Source organism: Penicillium mononematosum (assembly GCF_028829835.1).
Source record: "Penicillium mononematosum strain IBT 11891 chromosome Unknown utg000005l:1.0-9366267.0:1.0-9372171.0, whole genome shotgun sequence".
NCBI classification, from domain to species: domain Eukaryota; kingdom Fungi; phylum Ascomycota; class Eurotiomycetes; order Eurotiales; family Aspergillaceae; genus Penicillium; species Penicillium mononematosum.
The window spans coordinates 1,179,721-1,202,613 of record NW_026643275.1 but is presented as its reverse complement, the minus strand read 5'-3'; the positions used below and the strand labels follow the sequence as shown (position 1 = coordinate 1,202,613).

The 22,893-nt window shown below is 31.1% G+C and overlaps 3 protein-coding genes across 3 annotated transcripts; 1 reads left to right on the top strand and 2 right to left on the bottom strand.

Moving 5' to 3' along the window:
- Nucleotides 1–17,433: 17,433 nt before the first annotated feature.
- N7519_008566 (lytic polysaccharide monooxygenase auxiliary activity family 9 protein) lies at nucleotides 17,434–18,401 on the bottom strand (the record flags this gene model as incomplete). Its single annotated transcript, XM_057295341.1, has 3 exons — nucleotides 17,434–17,728; nucleotides 17,794–17,836; nucleotides 17,888–18,401. 3 exons carry the CDS (start codon nucleotides 18,399–18,401, stop codon nucleotides 17,434–17,436), a joined length of 852 nt encoding a protein of 283 aa, XP_057143223.1.
- A 1,505-nt stretch (nucleotides 18,402–19,906) lies between these two features.
- N7519_008565 (CE1 family esterase) lies at nucleotides 19,907–20,506 on the top strand (the record flags this gene model as incomplete). Its single annotated transcript, XM_057295340.1, has 1 exon — nucleotides 19,907–20,506. One exon carries the CDS (start codon nucleotides 19,907–19,909, stop codon nucleotides 20,504–20,506), a length of 600 nt encoding a protein of 199 aa, XP_057143222.1.
- Nucleotides 20,507–21,885: 1,379 nt separating this feature from the next.
- N7519_008564 (uncharacterized protein) lies at nucleotides 21,886–22,083 on the bottom strand (the record flags this gene model as incomplete). Its single annotated transcript, XM_057295339.1, has 1 exon — nucleotides 21,886–22,083. One exon carries the CDS (start codon nucleotides 22,081–22,083, stop codon nucleotides 21,886–21,888), a length of 198 nt encoding a protein of 65 aa, XP_057143221.1.
- Nucleotides 22,084–22,893: the final 810 nt, after the last annotated feature.

Genomic DNA, 22,893 nt, shown 5'->3' with positions numbered 1-22,893 from the left:
TTTTAGTACTATAAAAACGATAATTTCTAATATTTAGTAGTATTTTTTTTGAAAATAATATAATCTATAGAGATAAACTATAAAATATATAATAAAGAGCTTTTAATAATTATCTATATACTATAAAAATAATAATCTAAACTTAAAAGACTCTTTTAAAAGAATCGCTTTAAGATCTTTATAGATTATTAGTCTCTAGAGTACTTTATAACTACCTAATAAATAAATTAATAATAGATAAGATAGAGTAAATTTCTCTTTTAGTTCTATTTTCTAATTAAATACCGATTTAATAAAAAAAATATTATTATAGATATCGAGGAAATATTATATACTAATAATAGTTGATAAATTACGCTTCTATCTATAAAATATCTAAAAGAAAGTATATAATTAAAAGTCGAGATTAATCCTATCGACTTAAAGGATATTTAATATTAGAAGATTATAGAAAGGGTAAAATATATTAATAGATAGAGTATAGAACTAGTAGAGTTCTACTAAATTACTAAAAATAAAAATAATAATTACTAGATATTATAAGATAGACTTCTCTTTTTTCGAAAAACGACTTAAAGTTCTTAATAAAAGTAATCTATAGGCTAGATTATTTAATAATATATACTATTAGCTAATAATAGCCTATTCTAGTATTAAAAAACTAAAAAAAATAACTACTATATAATATTATTAGTTTAAATTAGTAAAAGATATAGAAAGATATATCTATAACTATTTAATATATAAATAAATTAAGCTTTAATATAATTAGACCCTAAGACTTCTATATCTACTTCCGATCTCTAAAAGACTTTAGTAATATATTATAATAGATTTCTATTCTTTTTCTAGAGATTATTATAGCTATAATATAGTTTATATAATAGTAGATTGTTTTAGTAAAAGACTAATCTTAGTCCTATATTATAAAAAGATAATAGCGAAATAAATAGCGAGTCTTTTTATTAATTATATACTCTAAAGTATAGATATATCTAATAGTATTATTCTAGACTAAAGTAGTTAGTTTATTTTTAAGTTCTAGATAGAGTTCTATTAAATCCTAGGAATTAAAAGAAAGCTTTTTATAGCTTATTATCTTTAGACTAATAGTTAGAGTAAGATTATAAATTAGTATATAGTATAAAGATTAAAGCTATATATAGAATTTAATTAAAATAACTAGTCGGAGTATTTATTAATAGTTAATTTTATAGTATTAATTCTTCTATAGGAGATAATAAAGAAGTTACTTTTCTTTATTAAATAAGGATATAAACCTTCTATATTATTTAATTAAAAGAGACTAAAGAACTATAATATAGAATAAATAAAAAGCTATTAATATATTAACCTAGCTTTATAATATCTAGAATAAGATAAAATAGTAGATTACTAATTTTTAATAGAAAATAATTTAATAGGTAAATAAGCGATAGCGGGAAGAAGACTTTAATATTAAAGATTATATTTTTATAATAATAAAAAATTAGATATTAGATCGGCCTAGCCGAAAGCTTTTATATTTTATTAGTAGTCTATATAAGATTTTTAAGAAAGTTAAAAATATATACTAGATCGACCTATCTAATTCGATCTAAATATATCTAGTATTTAATCTAAATAAACTTTAGAAGGTAACGATATTAGAACCCCTTTAAGGATAATATATTAATCCGCTACTACCGATTAAGATTTCTAAAAAAGACGAGTAAAAGGTTAATAAGATCCTAGATTTAAGAATATATTATTAGAAGCTATAGTATTATATCTAATAGCTTAGTTATAATCTCGATCTATAATAGTATCCTATAGGGAACTTTAAATATATTTTATAGAAGATCTAAGATTTCTACTACTAGTACCCTTTAAAGCTTAGTCCTTTTATATATTTATAGAATTAGGTTAATATAGCGAGAGATAAAATCATACTCGAGGATTATACTAATAACGATAAACTAGTATTTAGAGACTAAATATAATTTTAGCTAGGGGGGTTATATAACGATCTAAGAAGGGTTCTACTAAAGGTTTCCGCCTTAGTTATTATTTACATATATAGGACCCCACGTATAAAGGATCTCTAACCTTAAGGATCCTTTCTTTCTTTTCCTTTACTTCTCTATACTTAGTATTCTCGTTAAATGCACTCTTTTTGATTGAAGATCTGGCTGGTAACAGGACTCGAGCAGTAAACAATCTGATAATGCAATTCTAGTTTACATATATTAACCTGCCTTCTTCTAACCCATTTTTCTATCTATATCTATATCAAATCTATTAGCTTTAAACGCTTTTTTTATTATTCTAGCTATCGAAATGGCCTCTTTAGGCCTATTATACCTCGAATCATCGGATTCGGACCTTGAGATCGTCCCCGAGTCTCTACCTATAATACTAAGTATCTAGTTGTATACCTAGCTAATTACCGAGATATTTATATTCCTACTTCCCCCGCTACCCTAGCAATTTCCTATACCTAAGGAAGGGGTCGAGGCTATAAATACTTTTACGCGCCTATATAGCTATATAATAATATATCGCCGGTTAAAATTTATAAAGAAGGGAGTTAAGAAAACGATTCGGCTGATTTATAACTATAGCTATAAGTCTCTATTAAATACTCTATAATTACTATCGAATACTCTATAATTATTATCGAATACTCTATAATTACTACCGGATCCTCCGGTAAAGAAGCGGAAGATAACTACCTATATATAGGAATATCCCTTTAAAATAGCGCTTCGCCTAGACCTATAGACTAATATTTAGTACCTTATATTTAAGAATCCTATATATAATTACCCCTATTTACTAGTATTAACCTACCCTATTTAGCGGGCTCTCGAGCTTAGCTAAAAGAAGGGTAAGATCGAAAATATAGTCTAGTAAGGCTATATAATACGTTAAATTATAATTAAGCTATATAAATCTAATCCCGATACGATCCTTATCCCCTAGGATATCTATAATACCTATTAGAAGTTAAACTAGGAATTCCTTACTAGCTATATACCCCTTTAGGTATTATTAATAGAACTCCCTAAGGAGAGTAGCTAGATCTTTAAGTATAAGCTAGATAACGAGTCTTATATATCTAGCTTATTTTATATATATAAGATAAGCGTTATAATACTTCGAATAAACCTTTAGGTTATCTCTATAGACTATATATATAAGACTAACCGTTATAGTCTTCTATTACTTAATATTATTAGGTTTACTACTACCGGAATGACCTTCTATATTAGCTTTACCTTTATATAAGACGAAAAGGATGATTCGTATAAGGTAATTATAGCCCTATAGATCCTAATACTATCCCTTCCCTACTATCTAATACTAATACCTTATAGGATTACTAGGTAATACTCACCTACCTTACCGAAGCTTATAAATCTCTTAGCCTTACACCCCTACGCACAATCCTCACTAATAAAGAGGGAGCCTTAATAAATGCTATTAAGACTGTTTTCCTAGATACAAAGAATATGATTTGTATCTAGTATGTGAACAATTTAGCAGATAATATATTATAGTCTAATATAGACTATAACTTGTTAGGGAATCCTATCTTATATAATCTTATATAATAGGATTATATAAGATATATTAGTAGGGTTATACTTATCCTAAATAGGAAATAGGGTTATAATAAAGATTAGAATAAATTAAGAAGTTAGTTATATTATATTAAAGATAGAAGTCAGGTATGTTTTTATAATTCCTTTTAGGAGGTAAATCTAAGATAATCTATAATATCTTTATAATATCTTTATTATCTTACTATTATACTAGGAAGTTCTCTATATTATTCATCTTACTATATAGTATATATCTAGGGTAGCCTTAGATAGTACCGGTAAGATAAATATAGTTTTTCTTCCCTCTATAGTATACCTTACTAATATAATATATATATACTATTATACTAATATACCCTTCTAATCTTTATAATCTTTATAAAGATTATAGTATATAGTATATATATAATTAAAACCTTTAAGGATAAAATATTATATATAGAAAAGAGTGCTTTATAGCCTTTTTAGTCTTTATATATTATCTAGCTAAGCTAGATCTATATAAGATCTATATAAGGTATTATTAATATTTTTAGTTAAAAGGTTAGCTAGTATATATTTAGAAGATATTTAGATTATATTAACCTTTCCTTCTAATATAGCTTACTTTATAAAATAATATATAATTTTAATATATTTTAACTTCTTATAAAATTCTAGATTCTTAGCTAATTTCTTAACTAAATTATTATTAACTAAGATTATAGATATACTAGCTATATACCCTAATTCTAGCTCTTTATTTAAATAATTAAATATATTAGCTAGATATATAGCTTCTTTAGTAGCTTTCTTTAAAGCTATATATTTAGCTTTATAGCTATTAAATGCTATAGTCTTTTATAGTTAAGAATTCTAGCTAATAGGATTATTTAATCTTATAGAGGGGTTTAGGCTAAATATATAGCCTAATATAGATTTTCGCTAATCTATATTATTACCTTAATTAGAATTAGAATAGCCTTTTATATATTAGTCTTCTCCTAAATACTTATATACTAATCCTAATTTAGGATATACTAGTAAATATTTCTATATTCTATTAAAGGCTATAAATACTCTTTATTAGGATTATGTTGGTATAATAGTGTATATACTATATTAGTAAGGCATACTATGGAGGGAAGAAAAAAAAAAACTATATTTATCTTACCGGTACTATCTAAGGCTACCCTAGATATATACTATATGGTAAGATTAATAATATAGAGAACCTCCTAGTATAATAATGAGATAATAAAGATATCATGAAGATATCATAGATTATCTCAGATTTGCCTCCTAAAAGGGGTTATAAAAGCATGCCTGATTTCTATCTCTAATGAAATGTAACTAACTTCTTAATTTATTCTGATCTCTATTACAACCCTATTTCCTATCTAGGATAAGTATAACCCTACTAATATATCTTATATAATCCTATTATATAAGATTATATAAGATAGGATTCCCCTAACAAGTTATAGTCTATATTAGACTATAATATATTATCTGCTAAATTGCTCACAGGTTATAAGCCCGGCCAACAACCTATTTCCTATTTAGGAAATCAAGGTATATATTTCCTATTAAGGAAAGGCCGAGACTTTACCGATTAATCTCCGAATTATCTCCGAAATTTATATACTATATCTTAATATAGTATATATATCTATTACATATATACTATATCCTAATATAGTATATATACTTAAAGCACTATATACTATTAATAGTATATAGCACTACTCCGATATTATATCTCTCTATAGCCTCGCTAGAGAAGATATATCTTCCTAAATTAAAAGGATCGGAGAATTATATCATCTAGTCTATTAGGGTAAAAGCTACCCTAATAAAAGATGATTTATATACCCCTATAGAAAGCCCTTCTATAAAAGTAAAGAATAATAAAGCTATATCTATTTTAAAGCTTTATTATAATAACGGACCACTACTATATCTTAAAGATATAGAAAGTGCTTATAAAGCCTAGCTACGTCTTAAAGCCCTATATAATCCTAAAGGGTTTACTACTAAATATTTAACCCTAAAAGATTTCTTTAATACTATATTAAGTGATTTTAACTTAATAGAGGAGTATCTTAATAGGGTTAAAACACTAGTAGATAACCTTAAAAGAAAGGGTATAGACCTACCTAATTAAGTAGTTATAGTCTAGGTCCTAAATAGTCTTAATAAAGACTATAATAGATTTATTTAAAATATAACCTAATTATTAAGAAATAACCCTAATACGTATACTATTAAATCTCTATTTTCTAGCTTAATTAATAAAGCTAGAGGAAAAGAGTCTTACACTTATAAGGGAAGTTATTATACGAATATTATAATACTTAAATATAAGCATTAAAGCTTATATAAAAATAAGCCCTTTAAAGGAAAATATTATCAATATTATAAGGTTATTAGTTATAATACTAATAGCTACTAGCTATTATTTCCTAATTTAGCACCTAAAGGCTAGAAGCCTAAAGGTAAAAGGGCTAAAAAGGCTATTAAACTACCTATTTTAGCTACTAAAGAGTCTTATAGAGCTAAATTAGCTAATAAAACTAATAGCCCTAAAGATACTAATTAAGCTAAAATAAATAATTATATTATATCTAATATAGTAGATATACCTAAATCTACTATTAAAGATATTAATATACTAGATCTAGTTAATAAACTAGATAAAAATCTATATACTAGTATTAAAAATCAGCCTCCTAAAGAAGCTAGTAATCAACTACTAGATATAGATAATACTTATAAATATAAAGAGGTATATCCTCTTTTAACATATAGTACTATATTAAGTACTAAAGAACCGCTAGATAATATAAGACTAAACCCTATAAGTAGAAAAGTAGACTTTATTCTTAATAGTGCTACTACTATTAGTACTATATATAAATTAGAATACTATTCTTATTATAAACCTACTACTACTTTAGTAAGGTAAGGTAAGGCTAATATAACTAAAGTAACTTATAAAGGTAATATATATATAAAATCTAATACTAGTTATATATACTTATTAAAAGATATATATTATATACCTAATTTAGGTATAAATTTAATAAATATTCACTAGTTATATAATTTAATAGCTTTATTTATAAAAAAATAAAGCCTATCTATATACACTATTAAAGAAAATAGTTGCTATTAGTAATAAGATAGATAACCTCTATTATATAAATACTACTATATTAAAGAAAACTATTAACACTAAAGTAAATACTAAGACTAATTACCTTAGTATAACTACTAAAAGTGATAATAGTTATATTTTAGATAAAACTATTAAAAATAGTATTATTAATACTATTAAATTATAGTATATAAGATTAGGGTATATTAATATATAAACCCTAAGAATACTCCTATTAAAACTCCTAGGGATAAAAATATCTCGAAAAGTAATTAAGGCTTTTCTTAAAGAAAAATATAAGGTATATCTATTATCTAAAGATAATAGAAATATCTATAGGAAGTTAGATAATCCTATTAAGTATAAAATCTTAGATAGGATATATAGTGATTTAGGTAGACCTTTACTACCTACCTATAATAAATATAGGTATTATATCACCTTCCTAGATAAAAAATCTAGATATCTATAGATAATCTTACTATATAATAAAGATAATATATATAAAGCATTTAAAAACTATAAAGCCTTAATAGAAAATATTACTAATAGGAGAATTAAAGAACTCTTTACTAATAATAGTAGAGAGTATATAAATAAGCAATTTAAATTAGCCCTAACTAAGTATAGTATTAACTATATAACTACTCCTAATTATACTAAAGAGCCTAATAGGCTAATAGAAAGAATAAATCTTACTTTATTTAATAGAGTAAAAGTATTATTTATATAATTAAAAAGCCCTAGCTATTTATAGAGAGAAGTACTATAGGCTACTACCTATATTTATAATAGGTCTCTATATAAAGTATTAGGGTATAAAACACCCTTTAAAGTGTTTTATAATAAAAGACCTAATATATAAAATATTAAGGTCTAGGGGTCTTTAGCCTATTATTATATAAATAGGTATAAAACTAAGCTATCTCCTAGAAAGGAAGAAGCTATAGTTATAGGCTATAGTAATTATAAACACTATAAGCTATAGGACTATAAAAGGTAAATAAGCCTATAGTCTAAGGATATTATAATATATAAGAATAAATTTCTAGAGAAACTACCTAGAAATATAAATCCCTATTATAAAAATAGTCCCTATAAAGAAACTAAGCTTATAAGCTCGGAGAAAGTTAATATAGATCCTATATCTATATCTCCTAATAAGGAAGATAATAAGATATTAACTAGAGCTAAAAACTCTAGAAGAATTGCCGCTAATCCTAATTATAAGATAGAAGTATAAATACCTAAATTATATTCTATAAAAGATACTATATTAACTAACTATATTAGCTCAATTAAGACTAATATAGATAGTAGGTTCTTATTAACTACCTTAATACTATTAGAACCTAATAGCTATTAAAAAGCTATTAATAGTCCGGAAAAGGATAAATAGTTAAAGGCTTACTATACTAAGATAGAAGAATTAGAAAAATAAGGAACCTATAAGATAATAAATACACTACCTAATATAAACCCTATTAAAGGTAAATAGGTTTTTAAGAAAAAACCTATAAATAATCCTAATCTAAATAAGGATTATATAACTAGTAGTAATAAAACTATTAGATATAAAGCTAGGTAGGTAATTTAAGGATTTCACTAAAAACTAGGGGTTGATTTCCTAGAGACCTTTTCTACTATATATAGAACTAAGTCCTAATATCTATTATTAATAATAGCTATTAATAAAGGCTAGTATATACTATAATATAATATTAAAAATGCCTTTATATATACTAATATAGATACCGATATATATACTATCCTACCTATAGGAGTATATAAAGATAACCCTAAAAAGTGCTACTATTTAAAGAAAGCACTATATGGTCTAAAATAGAGTCCTAGACTCTAGTATAAATATCTATCTAAAATATTAGCTAAATTTAACTTTAGAGTATTCCCCTATAATAAAGGAGTTTATATAAACTCTAAAGATCAGTATATACTTATATATCACGTTAATAATATATTAGTTATATATAAAGATTTAGGCTATATAAGAAATATAGTAGCTAAAATCAGCCACTATATAAAGATAGAAGAAATTGGCATAGTGTTAATATTCTTAGGTAATAATATTAAAATCAATTACTAGATAAAAACACTATATATAGACCAAAAGGGTTATATAGAGAAACTATTAAATAAGTTCTCTATATTAAATAATCCTAGTTATAAGCCTATTAAAATACCGGGAGAGCCAGGGCTAAAATTAAAGAAAAATAACACTAGTATAAGCCCTAGTGATATTAATAACTATCAGAAACAAGTAGGGTCTTTACTCTATTTAGCCTTAAAAACTAGGCCTAATATAACCTTTACTACTATATACTATACTAGATATATAAATAATCCTAGTAAGGAGCATTTTATAGCCCTTAATAGGATATAGAAATATATACTAGCATATCCTAAATTAGGATTAGTATATAAGTGCTTAGGAGAAGACCTATATATAAAAGGCTATTCTAATTCTAATTAGGGTAATAATATAGATTAACGAAAATCTACATCAGGCTATATATTTAGCCTAAGCCCCTCTATAGGATTAAATAATCCTATTAGCTAGAATTCTCAACTATAAAAGACTATAGCACTTAGTAGCTATAAAGCTAAATATATAGCTTTAAAGGAAGCTACTAAAGAAGCTATATATCTAGCTAATATATTTAATTATTTAAACAAAGAGCTAGAATTAGGGTATATAGCTAGTATACCTACTATCTTAGTTAATAATAATTCAGCTAAGAAATTAGCTAAGAATCCAGAATTTCATAAGAAATCAAAACATATTGAAATTATATACCATTTTACAAAGCAAGCTATATTAGAAGGAAAGGTTAACATAACCCAAATACCTTCTAAATATATGCTAGCTGACTTTTTAACTAAAAATGTCAATAATGCCTTACATAAGTCTTATATAGATCTAGCTCAGCTAGATGATATATAAAGACTAAAAAGAGCTATAAAGCACTCTTTTCCATATATGATATTTTATCCTAAAAAGGTTTTGATCATACATTGGTTTTTAATAAGACTTTATAGCTATATACACTATATACTATAATCCTTATAAAGATTATAAGGATTACGGGGGCATGTTGGTATAATAGTGTATATACTATATTAGTAAGGCATACTATAGAGGGAAGAAAAAAAAAAAACTATATTTATCTTACCGGTACTATCTAAGGCTACCCTAGATATATACTATATAGTAAGATTAATAATATAGAGAACCTCCTAGTATAATAATGAGATAATAAAGATATCATGAAGATATCATAGATTATCTCAGATTTGCCTCCTAAAAGGGGTTATAAAAGCATGCCTGATTTCTATCTCTGATGAAATGTAACTAACTTCTTAATTTATTCTGATCTCTATTACAACCCTATTTCCTATCTAGGATAAGTATAACCCTACTAATATATCTTATATAATCCTATTATATAAGATTATATAAGATAGGATTCCCCTAACAAGTTATAGTCTATATTAGACTATAATATATTATCTGCTAAATTGCTCACAGATTACTTATATATCTAGTATAGTATATAGTAGTAAAGGTTATATTAGGCCTAGTTTTTAAAGCTAAATAGAGTAAAGACCCTATTTATTTCTAATAATTATTAATATTACTAGGGCTTATACTAGTATTATTTTTTTTTTAACTTTAGCCCTAGTTTACCTAGTATTTTTATAGGCTTATAACTAGGATTATTTAATATAGAGAATTTCTTTAATAGCTTCTCTATATAACCCTTTTAGTCTATATATAGTGTTTTTATCTAGTAATTAATTTTAATTTTATTATCTAAAAATATTAATACTATACTAATTTCTTCTATCTTTATATAGTAGCTAATATTAGCTACTATATTTTTTATATAGCCTAAATCTTTATATATAATTAATATATTATTAATATAATATATAAATATATACTAATCTTTAGAGTTTATATAAACACTTTTATTATAGGGGAATACTCTAAAGTTAAATTTAGCTAATATTTTAGATAGATATTTATACTAGAGTCTAAGACTCTATTTTAGATTATATAGTACTTTCTTTAAATAATAGTATTTTTTAGGGTTATCTTTATATACTCTTATAGATAGGATAGTATATATATTAGTATCTATATTAGTATATATAAAAGTATTTTTAATATTATATTATAGTATATACTAGCCTTTATTAATAGCTATTATTAATAATAGATACTAGAATTTAGTTCTATATATAATAGAAAAGGTCTTTAGGAAATTAACCCCTAGTTTTTAGTAAAATCCTTAAATTACTTATCTAGCTTTATATCTAATAGTTTTATTACTATTAATTATATAATCTTTATCTAGACTAGGATTATTTATAGGTTTTTTCTTAAAAATCTATTTATTTTTAATAGGGTTTATATTAGATAGTATATTTATTATTTTATAGATTCTTTATTTTTCTAATTCTTCTATCTTAGTATAGTAAGCCTTTAACTATTCGTCCTTTTCCGGACTATTAATAGCTTTTTAATAGCTATTTAGTTCTATTAGTATTAAGGTAGTTAATAAGAACCTACTATCTATATTAGTCTTAATTAAGTTAATATAGTTAGTTAATATAGTATCTTTTATAGTATATAATTTAGGTATTTATACTTCTATCCTATAATTAGGATTAGCGGTAATTCTTCTAGAGTTTTTAGCTCTAGTTAATATCTTATTATCTTCTTTATTAGGAGATATAGATATAGGATCTATATTAACTTTCTCTAAGCTTATAAGCTTAGTTTTTTTATAAGGACTATTTTTATAATAGGGATTTATATTTCTAAATAATCTCTCTAGAAATTTATTTTTATATATTATAATATCCCTAGACTATAGGCCTTTTTACCTTTTATAGTCTTATAGCTTATAATATTTATAATTACTATAGCTTATAACTATAGTTTCTTCCTTTTTAGGAAATAGCTTAGTTTTATACTTATTTATATGATAATAGGCTAAAGAGCCTTAGACTTTAATATTTTATATATTAGGTCTTTTATTATAAAATACTTTAAAGGGTATTTTATACCCTAATACTCTATATAAAGATCTATTATAAATATAGATAGTAGTTTATAATACTTCTCTCTATAGATAGTTAGGGCTATTTAATTATATAAGTAATACTTTTACCCTATTAAATAGAGTAAGATTTATTCTTTCTATTAGCCTATTAGGCTCTTTAGTATAACTAGGAGTAGTTATATAGTTAATACTATATTTAGTTAGAGCTAATTTAAATTGCTTATTTATATACTCTCTACTATTATTAGTAAAGAGTTCTTTAATCCTTCTATTAGTATTATTTTCTATTAAGGCTTTATACTTCTTAAATATTTTATAAGTATTATCTTTATTATATAGTAAGGTTATCTATAAATATCTTAATTTTTTATCTAAGAAAGTGATATAATACTTATATTTATTATAGGTAGGTAGTAAAGGTCTACCTAAATCACTATATATCCTATTTAAGATTTTATATTTAGTAGGATTATCTAACTTCCTATAGATATTTCTATTATCTTTAGATAATAAATATACTTTATATTTTTTTTTAAAAAAAGCTTTAATTATTTCTAGATATATTTTTATCTTTAGGAGTTTTAATAGGAGTATTCTTAGGGTCTATATATTAATATACCTTAGTTTTATATACTATAATTTAATAGTATTAATAATACTATTTTTAATAATTTTATCTAGAATATAACTATTATTACTTTTAGTAGTTATACTAAAGTAATTAGTCTTAGTATTTACTTTAGTATTAATAGTTTTCTTTAATATAGTAGTATTTATATAATAGAGGTTATCCTTTTTATTACCGATAGTAACTATTTTCTTTAGTAGTATATATAAATAGGCTTTATTTTTTATAAATAAAGCTATTAAATTATATAACTAGTAAATACTTATTAAATTTATACCTAAATTAGATATATAATATATATCCTTTAATAAGTATATATAACTAGTATTAGATTTTATATATATATTACCTTTATAAATTACTTTAGTTATATTAGCCTTACCCTATTTTACTAAAGTAGTAGTAGGTTTATAATAAGAATAGTATTCTAATTTATATATAGTACTAATAGTAGTAGTATTATTAAGAATAAAGTCTACTTTTCTATTTATAGGGTTTAATCTTATATTATCTAGCGGTCCTTTAGTACTTAATATAGTACTATATATTAAAAGAGGATATACCGCTTTATATTTATAAGTATTATCTATATCTAGTAGTTAATTACTAGCTTCTTTAGGAGGCTGATTTTTAATACTAGTATATAGATTTTTATCTAATTTATTAACTAGATCTAGTATATTAATATTTTTAATAGTAGATTTAGGTATATCTACTATATTAGATAATTTAATTATTTATTTTAGCTTAATTAGTATCTTTAGAGCTATTAGCTTTATTAACTAATTTAGCTTTATAAAACTCTCTAATAGCTAAAATAGATAGTTTAATAGCCTTTTTAGCCCTTTTACCTTTAAGCTTCTAGCCTTTAGATACTAAATTAGGAAATAATAGCTAGTAGTTATTAGTATTATAACTAATAATCTTATAGTACTAATAATATTTTCCTTTAAAGGGCTTATTTTTATATAACCTTTAATACTTATATTTAAATATTATAATATTTGTATAATAACTTCTTTTATAAATATAAGATTCCTTTCTTCTAGCTTTATTAATTAAGCTAGAAGATAGAGATTTAATAGTATATATATTAGGGTTATTTCTTAATAATTAGATTATATTTTAAATAAACCTATTATAGTCTTTATTAAGACTATTTAGGACCTAGGCTATAACTATCTAATTAGATAGGTCTATACCTCTTCTTTTAAGGTTATCTACTAGTATTTTAACCCTATTAAGATACTTTTCTATTAAGTTAAAATCACTTAATATAGTATTAAAGAAATCTTTTAGGATTAAATATTTAGTAGTAAACCCTTTAGGATTATATAGGGCTTTTAAACGTAGCTAGGCTTTATAAGCACTTTCTATATCTTTAAGATATAGTAGTAGTCTATTATTATAATAAAGCTTTAAAATAGATATAGCTTTATTATTCTTTACTCCTATAAAAGGGCTTTCTATAGGGGTATATAGATCGTCTTTTATTAGGGTAGCTTTTACCCTAATAGACTAGATAATATAATTCTCTAATCCCTTTAATTTAGAGAGATATATCTTCTCTAAAGAGGCTATAGAGAGATATAATATCGGAGTAGTGCTATATACTATATTAAGATATAGTATATAAATATCGGAGATAAATCGGAAATAAATCGGTAAAGTCTCGGCCTTTCCTTAATAGGAAATATATACCTATATTTCCTAAATAGGAAATAGAAACATCTTAAAGAAAGCCCGCCCCCTTCTCGCCGATCAAGTTACGCAAGTATGTCGAGACCGTCGAGAAGCCCTCGGATAGGACCCCCGTACGCGCCTTACTACCGCTAAAGCCTAGGAAGACCGTGAAAAAGCCGAGGAGGGTTAGAAGAAAATGCTCCGCCGGTGGAACCGTATTATATATACTCTTACAATTAAAGAAAAAGACCGGTAATAGATCACTTTTAAGGAGCGATATATAGATCCCCTATTTACCCTATTACTAGACTATATATAAAAGGAATAGATAGATAACTACCCGGAGAGGTTTCTTTATTATTATATATTATAGTATCTTTACCTTAATAAGATCGCTACGTCCCGTATAGAGAGTGCGTATTAGCTACTTAAGTAAGGTCTCTAGGTTTCGAATAACGACTTATTTATAGTCCTTACTAGTTTTACCCGGTTAGTCGAGCTTTAATTCGCTAAGGTATAATATAGGATTAAGAACTAGAAGACCTTTCGATTAATATTTATTCCACTACTTTATAAGCTACTTTATACCCGGATCTTAATATAGGTAATCTAGCTTATAATAGATATTTATAGACGGTATCTATCTAAAGGAGAAGAAGGTAAGCTATAAATTCCCCCTTTATATATTTATAATTCGAAAGAAACTGCCGGATTCCTATATATATATATACTCCGATAGTATAAATAGGATAAGAGATCTCTTAAACTAGACCTTTACTACTAGTATTAGTATCTATATAGTATTACTAACGCCCCTCCTATTAATCTATTACTTTTACCCTAAGATCCCCTCTAGGTTCGACGATAAGGACGTCTATAGGGAGCTAGAAATTTTAGTACCTAGGCTAGTAGCACCTAGGCTAGTAGTATCTAATAACCCGTAGTCTTCCCCGGATCTATTAACCTAAGATCGTTCTATATACCGAGGTCCTTTATTATAGGAGGAGAGCCGAGGACGGGGATAAGGCCGAGGACGAGGACGGCCGCGGGGACGGGGAAGGGGACGTAGAATAAGTAGTGGTGAAACTGGCAGTGGTAATACCGAGACTAGAGAATAGGGACGTGGTCGAGGACGTGGAAACCGCGCGCGGGGACCTATATAAGAAGCATATTCAACCTATATGAGTATACAAATACTTAAATTAATGAAAATGTACGATTTTTTCTGATCAAAATGCATGCTTTCTTACTATGTAAACCAGAATTCATATAGTGGTGGCAGAAAAAATGGCAGAAAACTCTGCACCGGCAGAAAGTATGGGAGAATCCAGGGTCGCACCCGATTAGGAAGGCGGTACTGAATTTTCAGGCAGGGGGGGGGCCCATCTAGGCTGGGGGGGGGGGGGGTCTCTATATTAATCCCCTCTATATAATTAAAATAATACTAATATTTAATAATAGATTTTAATTCTTTTTATCTAATAATTAAAGGTTTTATTAATATAATATCTATTAGAAATTATTCTAAAAGTTATTAATTCTATAATAAAAATATCTTATAATAAATTATAGATCAACTAATACTCTAATAATAGCTTTTAGTTCTAAATTAAATAAAATACTAAAAAGTAATAAGATATCTATAAAGTTAGCTAATAATAAAATAATATAATATTTTAATAGTAACATATTAATAATCTATTTCCTTTTTATAAAAGATAATATCTAATTATTTATATTATTAAATCTAATTAAGGTTAAGTCTTTTTAATTTTAATAAAAGAACTAATCCTATTTCCCTATAATTATATTATTTATTTATAATATTCTTTTTATTTTAATAACTAATATTAATATTAAATAGCTCTTTAATACTATTTAAGATATTTATTACTACTATTACTACTATTATAATTATATAAAGTCCGAAATAATTAAAAAGCTTATATTATTTCTATATATAATAGGATTTAATCTTAAAAAAACTAAAGTAAAATAGCTCTAATAGTTTTTTTTATTAACTAAACTTAAATTATTAAGAAAGGAATTTAATAATTATATAAAAGATCCTAAATTTAACTTAATTAATAATAAAAAAAAAAAAAAGAAGAAAGAAAAGAAAGTAGATAGTAGATTATAAAAGATATTTCCTTATCGAATAGATATATAAATATAAAAGTAATAAAGCTATAGTTACTAGAGTTTATAATTTAGATATAGGCCTTAAAGAGGAAATATAAAAGTAGAGTAGATAATAATTTTAAGAAATATTAGAGAAATATATCCTAATATAATTATCTAATCTATTCTAATTTATTCTAGAAGACCTATCTATAAATAAGATACTTAATATTATAAGTAAAAAGTATACTAATTATATAACTCTACTCTAGAAGGCTATTTAGCTAGTTTACTCTATATTAGGGCCCTAATAGGTTACCTAATAGCTTTTAGGTTATAGGTAATAACCTAAAACCTATCGTTAGGTCGAGGTAATGGACCTAAAACCTATTTTGGGTTAGGTTAGGTTAGGTTAGGTCCGGGTTATAGTGGGTCGTGCCGAAGTCTAGGTTCTATAAGGGGGATATCAGATACCTAAGGTATCATATATATGATAGAACCTAGATAGTTTGCCTACGCTCTCTCTCTCTCTTTCTCCTCTCTATCCACCCGAATACATACATGGTTTCTTATACTGATTTCACACTGTATCTATATTCCATGACGTTCACGTCATCCGTGAGGTTCCCGAAGGCCCACCTGTCTTCATATATGACACTCATTAGCCTTTTTCGATATCTCCCAGTTCCTCACACAACTGCACCCTGAGTATGAGAGTCTTACAGTCTACATTTGGTCTCTTTCATAATTGCGCAGCTCTACAAAATCGTCATATTGTACTTTCCATGCTTTACGATCTCATTTACTAACACATAGATCGGATTTTAGCCCTGCCACTTGTACCTGCATTTTTATTTTTTCACAGAGGGGGATGGAATCTTGCTATTCCCGGGATTGCTCTAAATTAGAGTTCACGAATCATGTCAAAGGGTAAATCCTACCTCAAACTATCACACATTATGTAGACACTATGCAGACTTGACAAACTCAAAACAAATTGACCCGATTCTCTCCCTGTATAGAAACTCAGCAGCATCCGTATACAAGATAGTTCTGAGTAATAAAGAAAAGGCCCCCGAAGCAGGAACCCATAACATCTGGAAACGACTGACATGAGTGGCGTGAGACTCAATGAATATCAAGATCCCCCAAACCTAACAAATAGACCCAAAATGCGCTTAGCCCTTACAGGTACTGGAAGCACGAGCGTGCGCAACGAGTAAAGTCGTCAGAGGTGTCCTCAGCTGGCTTATTGGAGGTAGCAGCAGCACCTGCACCACCATTGCCGCTAGACACCTTAGAAGCAGCGCTAGAGCCCGACTCGCCGGTCCAGACTTCCGGACCAGGCATAGGGTATTCCTTGTAGCCGTTCCAGATACTGAAGTTAAACGAAGGGTCGTCTTTCTTGTAAGCACCGGGGAATTTGACAGTAGGTCCGGGGATTCCATTGCCACCACCGACAACCTTGACTTGAGCACAGCTAGAAATTCTGTCAGTATTTATTGAAGAACAGAAGTAGGAGGGGAATGAGAAGGCTTGACTTACGAGTAGTAAAATTCGGCTTCGCCACCCGCGGCGCCGTGCACGCCTGTTTCGGAATTAGTATCCTTCGCTTGTATTAATGAGATAACAGACATACCAATGTGCTCCGGCCGAATCAGATACTCTCCATCAGGCAGACTCGCAGGAATCGTGAACTCAATACGGTCCTTGTCCCAAGTGCACCAGGCATCCTTGGTGAAGTCCTTGTTCTTGTCGCAGACACTCTCTTGGTGGATCTTGAACCACTCGCCATCGCCCTCATATTCCTTGGCGGTGGTAGGAGCCTTGGACATGTAGACCAGGGCAGGACCAGGGTGCTGCATTGTAGCACCAACGGCAAGCTTCATGGCGACCTTGGATCCGGCCTTGACCTCCGCAGTACCGGTTTGGCCAGCGAGCGTGAAAGCACCCTTGTTGCAGCGGAAGTCAGGCATATCAGGGGTCATGTCGTCGCGGGTGTTGACCCATTTGGTTGGGTTGTACTTCGCGGGACGGGTATTGGACCGGACAGAGTCGGAAGCTTCCTTGCCGTCAATGACGATGGTGTCGAAGAAATAATGGGCTGAGACCATAGGCGCGATGGCTGCGAGAGCGACGAGGGAGAACTTCATTTCGAAATGAATGGAAGAATTGTTTGGCTTTTGGAAAGAACGAATTAAGGGACCGGCCCAAGGAAAGGAAATAGTATACTGAGGTAGAAATGAACGGACGAAGCTGCTCACGATGAATGTCTTGGAGGCATCAGTGAGGGAATTATGTCGTCCTTATATATTTTCTGATCTCGAAGTATCTCGCACGCGACACGGCACCTTGACCCCTAGCCATTGCATGATACCGAGGTATCCTTCATTCTTTTGAAACAAAGGGCTGGAGCTGGGTCGCTTAATCTCATTTAGTCAGGAATGACAAAGGCATTATTATGGACCAGGACAGGGATATCTGAAACGCGGCTTAAAGCTGCCTTGGTGAAGTCTAGCTGCTCGACCCTGGCATCTGAGATGGCTTCTTCTACAACAAAAGCTGCCTTCATGCAGGCTAGCTGGTAAACCTTGACATGGATTTTCTAGGAAAAAGAGGCCTTGCATCAATGCCTAGATGATGTCCGAATAGGATCTAGTATAGGGTAAACTACTAAGATTAGGTACTCGGTGAGAGTCCGAGGTTCTGTTGGAGACATGAACTTCGGTAGCAACAATAGTCCCACTTGCCGATGGAGGCTTGGCATGGCAGTGGACAACTCTATTTCACGAGGTAGGGAGCGATATGATTGGTGAAGGAGAAATATAAAGTCTTGGCGCGGACACTCTAGGCTTTGCGGTCTCTCAGGCTGTTACAAAATGTTCCAGAATTTAGCCTGAACAGGAGTATCGATTGGCTTACAGAAACAGGGGTATGAGGGGGCTTGCCTAGGGCTGTTTATCCAAAACGCTTGGTCAGATGCTTGGCCACATCTGCTCCAATTAGATATGCCCATACAGCAAGCGGGGACAGACCCTTCGGGATTTGGACCCTGAGTACTACACTGCCTACATCCCCTTTTAGCATTTCTCCGATTGAAGAAACGGGGTAAACAAATCCCGCATCTTGGCTACTCCTTCACTCCATAGAATATCAATCTGTGACGGGTATTCCCGGTTCTATACAGTATTCACCCGGATGGTCGAAACACTGCTGTCGCCGTGTCAAAATAGACACGGGTCGTGGAATAGCTGAAATTTCAACGATCCTGGTGTCGTGTTTGCAGCTTAATCATCAAACTCCAAGAGAATGGATATATAAAGACCTGGAGATGGCCATTCATCTCACTATCACTTTTCAACGATCAATCCTGAGTATTGAGGCAACCTTCCAACCTTCCACTTGATCAGAAAGAATCCCTCATCTGTGATATATCTTTTTCTTGTTACCCAAAGATGATGATCCTCCCTGTCCTGCTAGCCCTCGGGCTTCTATCCTGCTGACGCCCGCCGCCTCTTCGGGCTGTGGCAAACAACCAACTCTCACCAATGGAGTCCACACTATCAATGGACGCGAGTACATCCTAAAAATCCCCGACAACTACGACTCAAACAAACCCCATCACCTCGTATTCGGACTGCATTGGCGAGGCGGGAACATGAACTCTGTCGCCAACGGCGACAGCATTCAACCCTGGTACGGTCTCGAAAGCCGAGCACAGGGCAGCGCAATCCTGGTAGCTCCCAATGGCAAGAACGCTGGCTGGGCCAACACCAACGGCGAGGATGTGGCCCTCATCGACGCCATCATCCAGCAGGTCGAAGGCGACCTCTGCGTCGATTCGAGCTCTCGCTTCGCGACGGGCTTCAGTTGGGGCGGTGGGATGAGTTACGCCCTTGCTTGCTCGCGGGCAAAGGAGTTCAAGGCCGTGAGTGTCTTGAGCGGTGGTTTGATTAGTGGATGTGAGGGAGGCTACGATCCCATCGCTTATCTGGGTATTCATGGCATTAACGACCAAGTCCTGCCATTTGGCGGGGGTGTGACTCTGGCGAATAGGTTTGTTGGGAACAACAAGTGCCAGCCAACAAACATCGGCAAGCCTGCGTCTGGCAGCGGCGGTTTCGTTCGAGCGGACTTCGACGGGTGCTCCAAGCCAGTTTCGTTCATAGCTTATGATGGAGGACACGTTGGTGCGCCCCTGGGTGTTGGCAGTTCTCTGGCTCCCGATGCCACCTGGGAGTTTTTCATGGCGGCTTGAAGTTTTGGTTAGCCCTTGATACTGGAAGGATTTTCAGTATCATTACCTAGCGAATAGGCCACCGCCCCTGTGACTTAGAAAATTGTCCACGTGTCTGGTTCGTAAAATGACAACTACTTGGAGCTGTCTTAGCCGGCATTGAAATCTCGAAACTTCGGCGTAATTATAGGGCCATAATCCTGGGCTCGGTTCGACTTCTGCTTTATACTAGCCCAAATTACCATTTGTTGAATCTTTCTAGCCTAGAAACAAATTGGCGATGGTAGATGAACATCGGCAGAGTCGTGGTACAACCTTTAAAGCAGTTGGAAGTAATAGTACGACGGAGCATGAAAATAGGATGTGACCCCGGTTCAGCTTTAAGCCAAATCAGGCTACCAAGGCAATGTAATCGTTGAGTAAAGGGTAGCTGCATTCCACTTCATCAGTTGCTTTTCGGGTGGACCAACATGGGCGCTTCATCATTTTGGGCCATTGTTTAAGATGTCATTCTTTATCGCCAGTCCTTTTTGATAGCCAAAAGAACTTGGTTTGTAACCGAAAACCCCTTTCTTTCAACATTACTAATAAACTTCAATATCCGACATCTGTCTGGCTTGCGTGCCATCTCCATTCCAATGGCGTACAGAACAGGGGCATAAATTATAGCCTCGAGATGGAGATGCTGGAGAGAACTTTCAGCATGATTCAATGCAGAGCTTGCTTGCTCGTAACTCAGTTGAAGTGGCATAAGCGGCAATTCACATCCTAGAGACAGCCAGCATGGATCTGAGAAGATATGTGAGATCTCGATTGTCGCAAATTGGTACAGAGTAAGCATGGCGCTTCCAAATGTCCCTAATTCCTGCCGTGAATACCAAAGCACACAAGCAATCATATCGCGTTGGAACTGGGAGGCAATGCAAGTTATATTGATGCCACCAAAATTGCTTTCAGTCGTGTATGTTTCATCGACACTTTGTTGCAGCCTGGACAGGCTAGTCAGTGTTTTCCATTCAATGACCCACCATTGTAACTGAGCCCACATCTCGAGGTCTTGAGCCAGGCAATCAAGGAGCGTGTCCTGGCAATGTGCCAATGTAACCCCTTCCTGCATAAGGAAGAGCTTCCTGGATCCAAGGTGAGGTAATTGACTAGAGACGTCGGCGTTTGGGTCTTGTGGGAGACAGATGGCTCTCAGAGCATTCATAATTCGGGCAAGTCTGCTCATTGACCTCCCAAGCGGGCTGAGTGAGCTACTTGTTTCTCGGTACCGTCTATCAAAAACGTAAAGCTGACGAACCCAGGAATCCCATAGCACTCCAGAAGGGTCCACCAGTAGCTATTCGGCTTATCAGCCTTAGGCCACACGCAGGATTGAGTACTGGGAATAGTTTACCTCAACAAAACTCAGCAGCAGAGCGCACATCAAAACCACTGAAGGGCAATAATCGGTATTTGCCGTTGGTTGAAATTCTGCTGCAACAAAGTTTCGCAGACTTTGTAGCGAGCGAGACAACCTTCTCTTGTCCGTTTGTGCAGGTTTTGCGAGGCATAATGTCCTCCCAGTAAGGACACAGTGTCTTGCAGGAGCACATTTTCATGTAAAAGGGGTGCCAAACAATCCGCTGCGAACACCGTGGTCAAAACTGGAGACGACCCCACGGCAAAGAAGAAGGCACGCTTGTAATTATCCAATGCGGTGACAAGAGGACCCTTGCATATAGCCCAACCAGCATTTTGGTGGCTTTGGACCATGTGAAATTCGGCCTTTGACACAGCTGTCGAATTGCAAGGGGTTCCCTTTTGCTTGCAGGCAATACATGGCCTTCCTCCATCACACTAAATAGCATGATCAGTATAGTCTAGGCAGCTATAGGAAGACAATTCAGACCTTGATGTGATCTCTTCGACAACGTTGGCATCGGTACCCGAGGCGACGCCTGTCCCTAGGCCCGCACGGCATCTTGCCCGTAGTGGGAAATTTGGAAATGTCACATAGGGGGCATCGATGGATAATTAGTCACAAGGCTTTGTTTTTCCCACCTGGCCCGGGTTCTTGTTGAGTGAACAACGGAAGATAGTATCTTGCGGAGAAGATGAGACACGAAGATGGGATCCACTTTCGCAGGGTCGTTTCCTAATATGGCCTAGCGCGAAACACATGGGCAGACCAAAGGTGAAGCATGCTTTTTGTGAACCATGGAACAGTACCACTAGTGGGACCCACTTTCGCAGTATTCATTCCGAATATCACCCCGAGACATCAGCTTCCACTCGCATATGCTACCATAACGGTGTTTCCATTATGACTGCGAAGCCATGATATAGGAGAAATGATGAGATTATTTCCAAGTCTGATATTCATATTAGCATCTTACATAGTTAAGTGTCCTCTCAGGTCTATA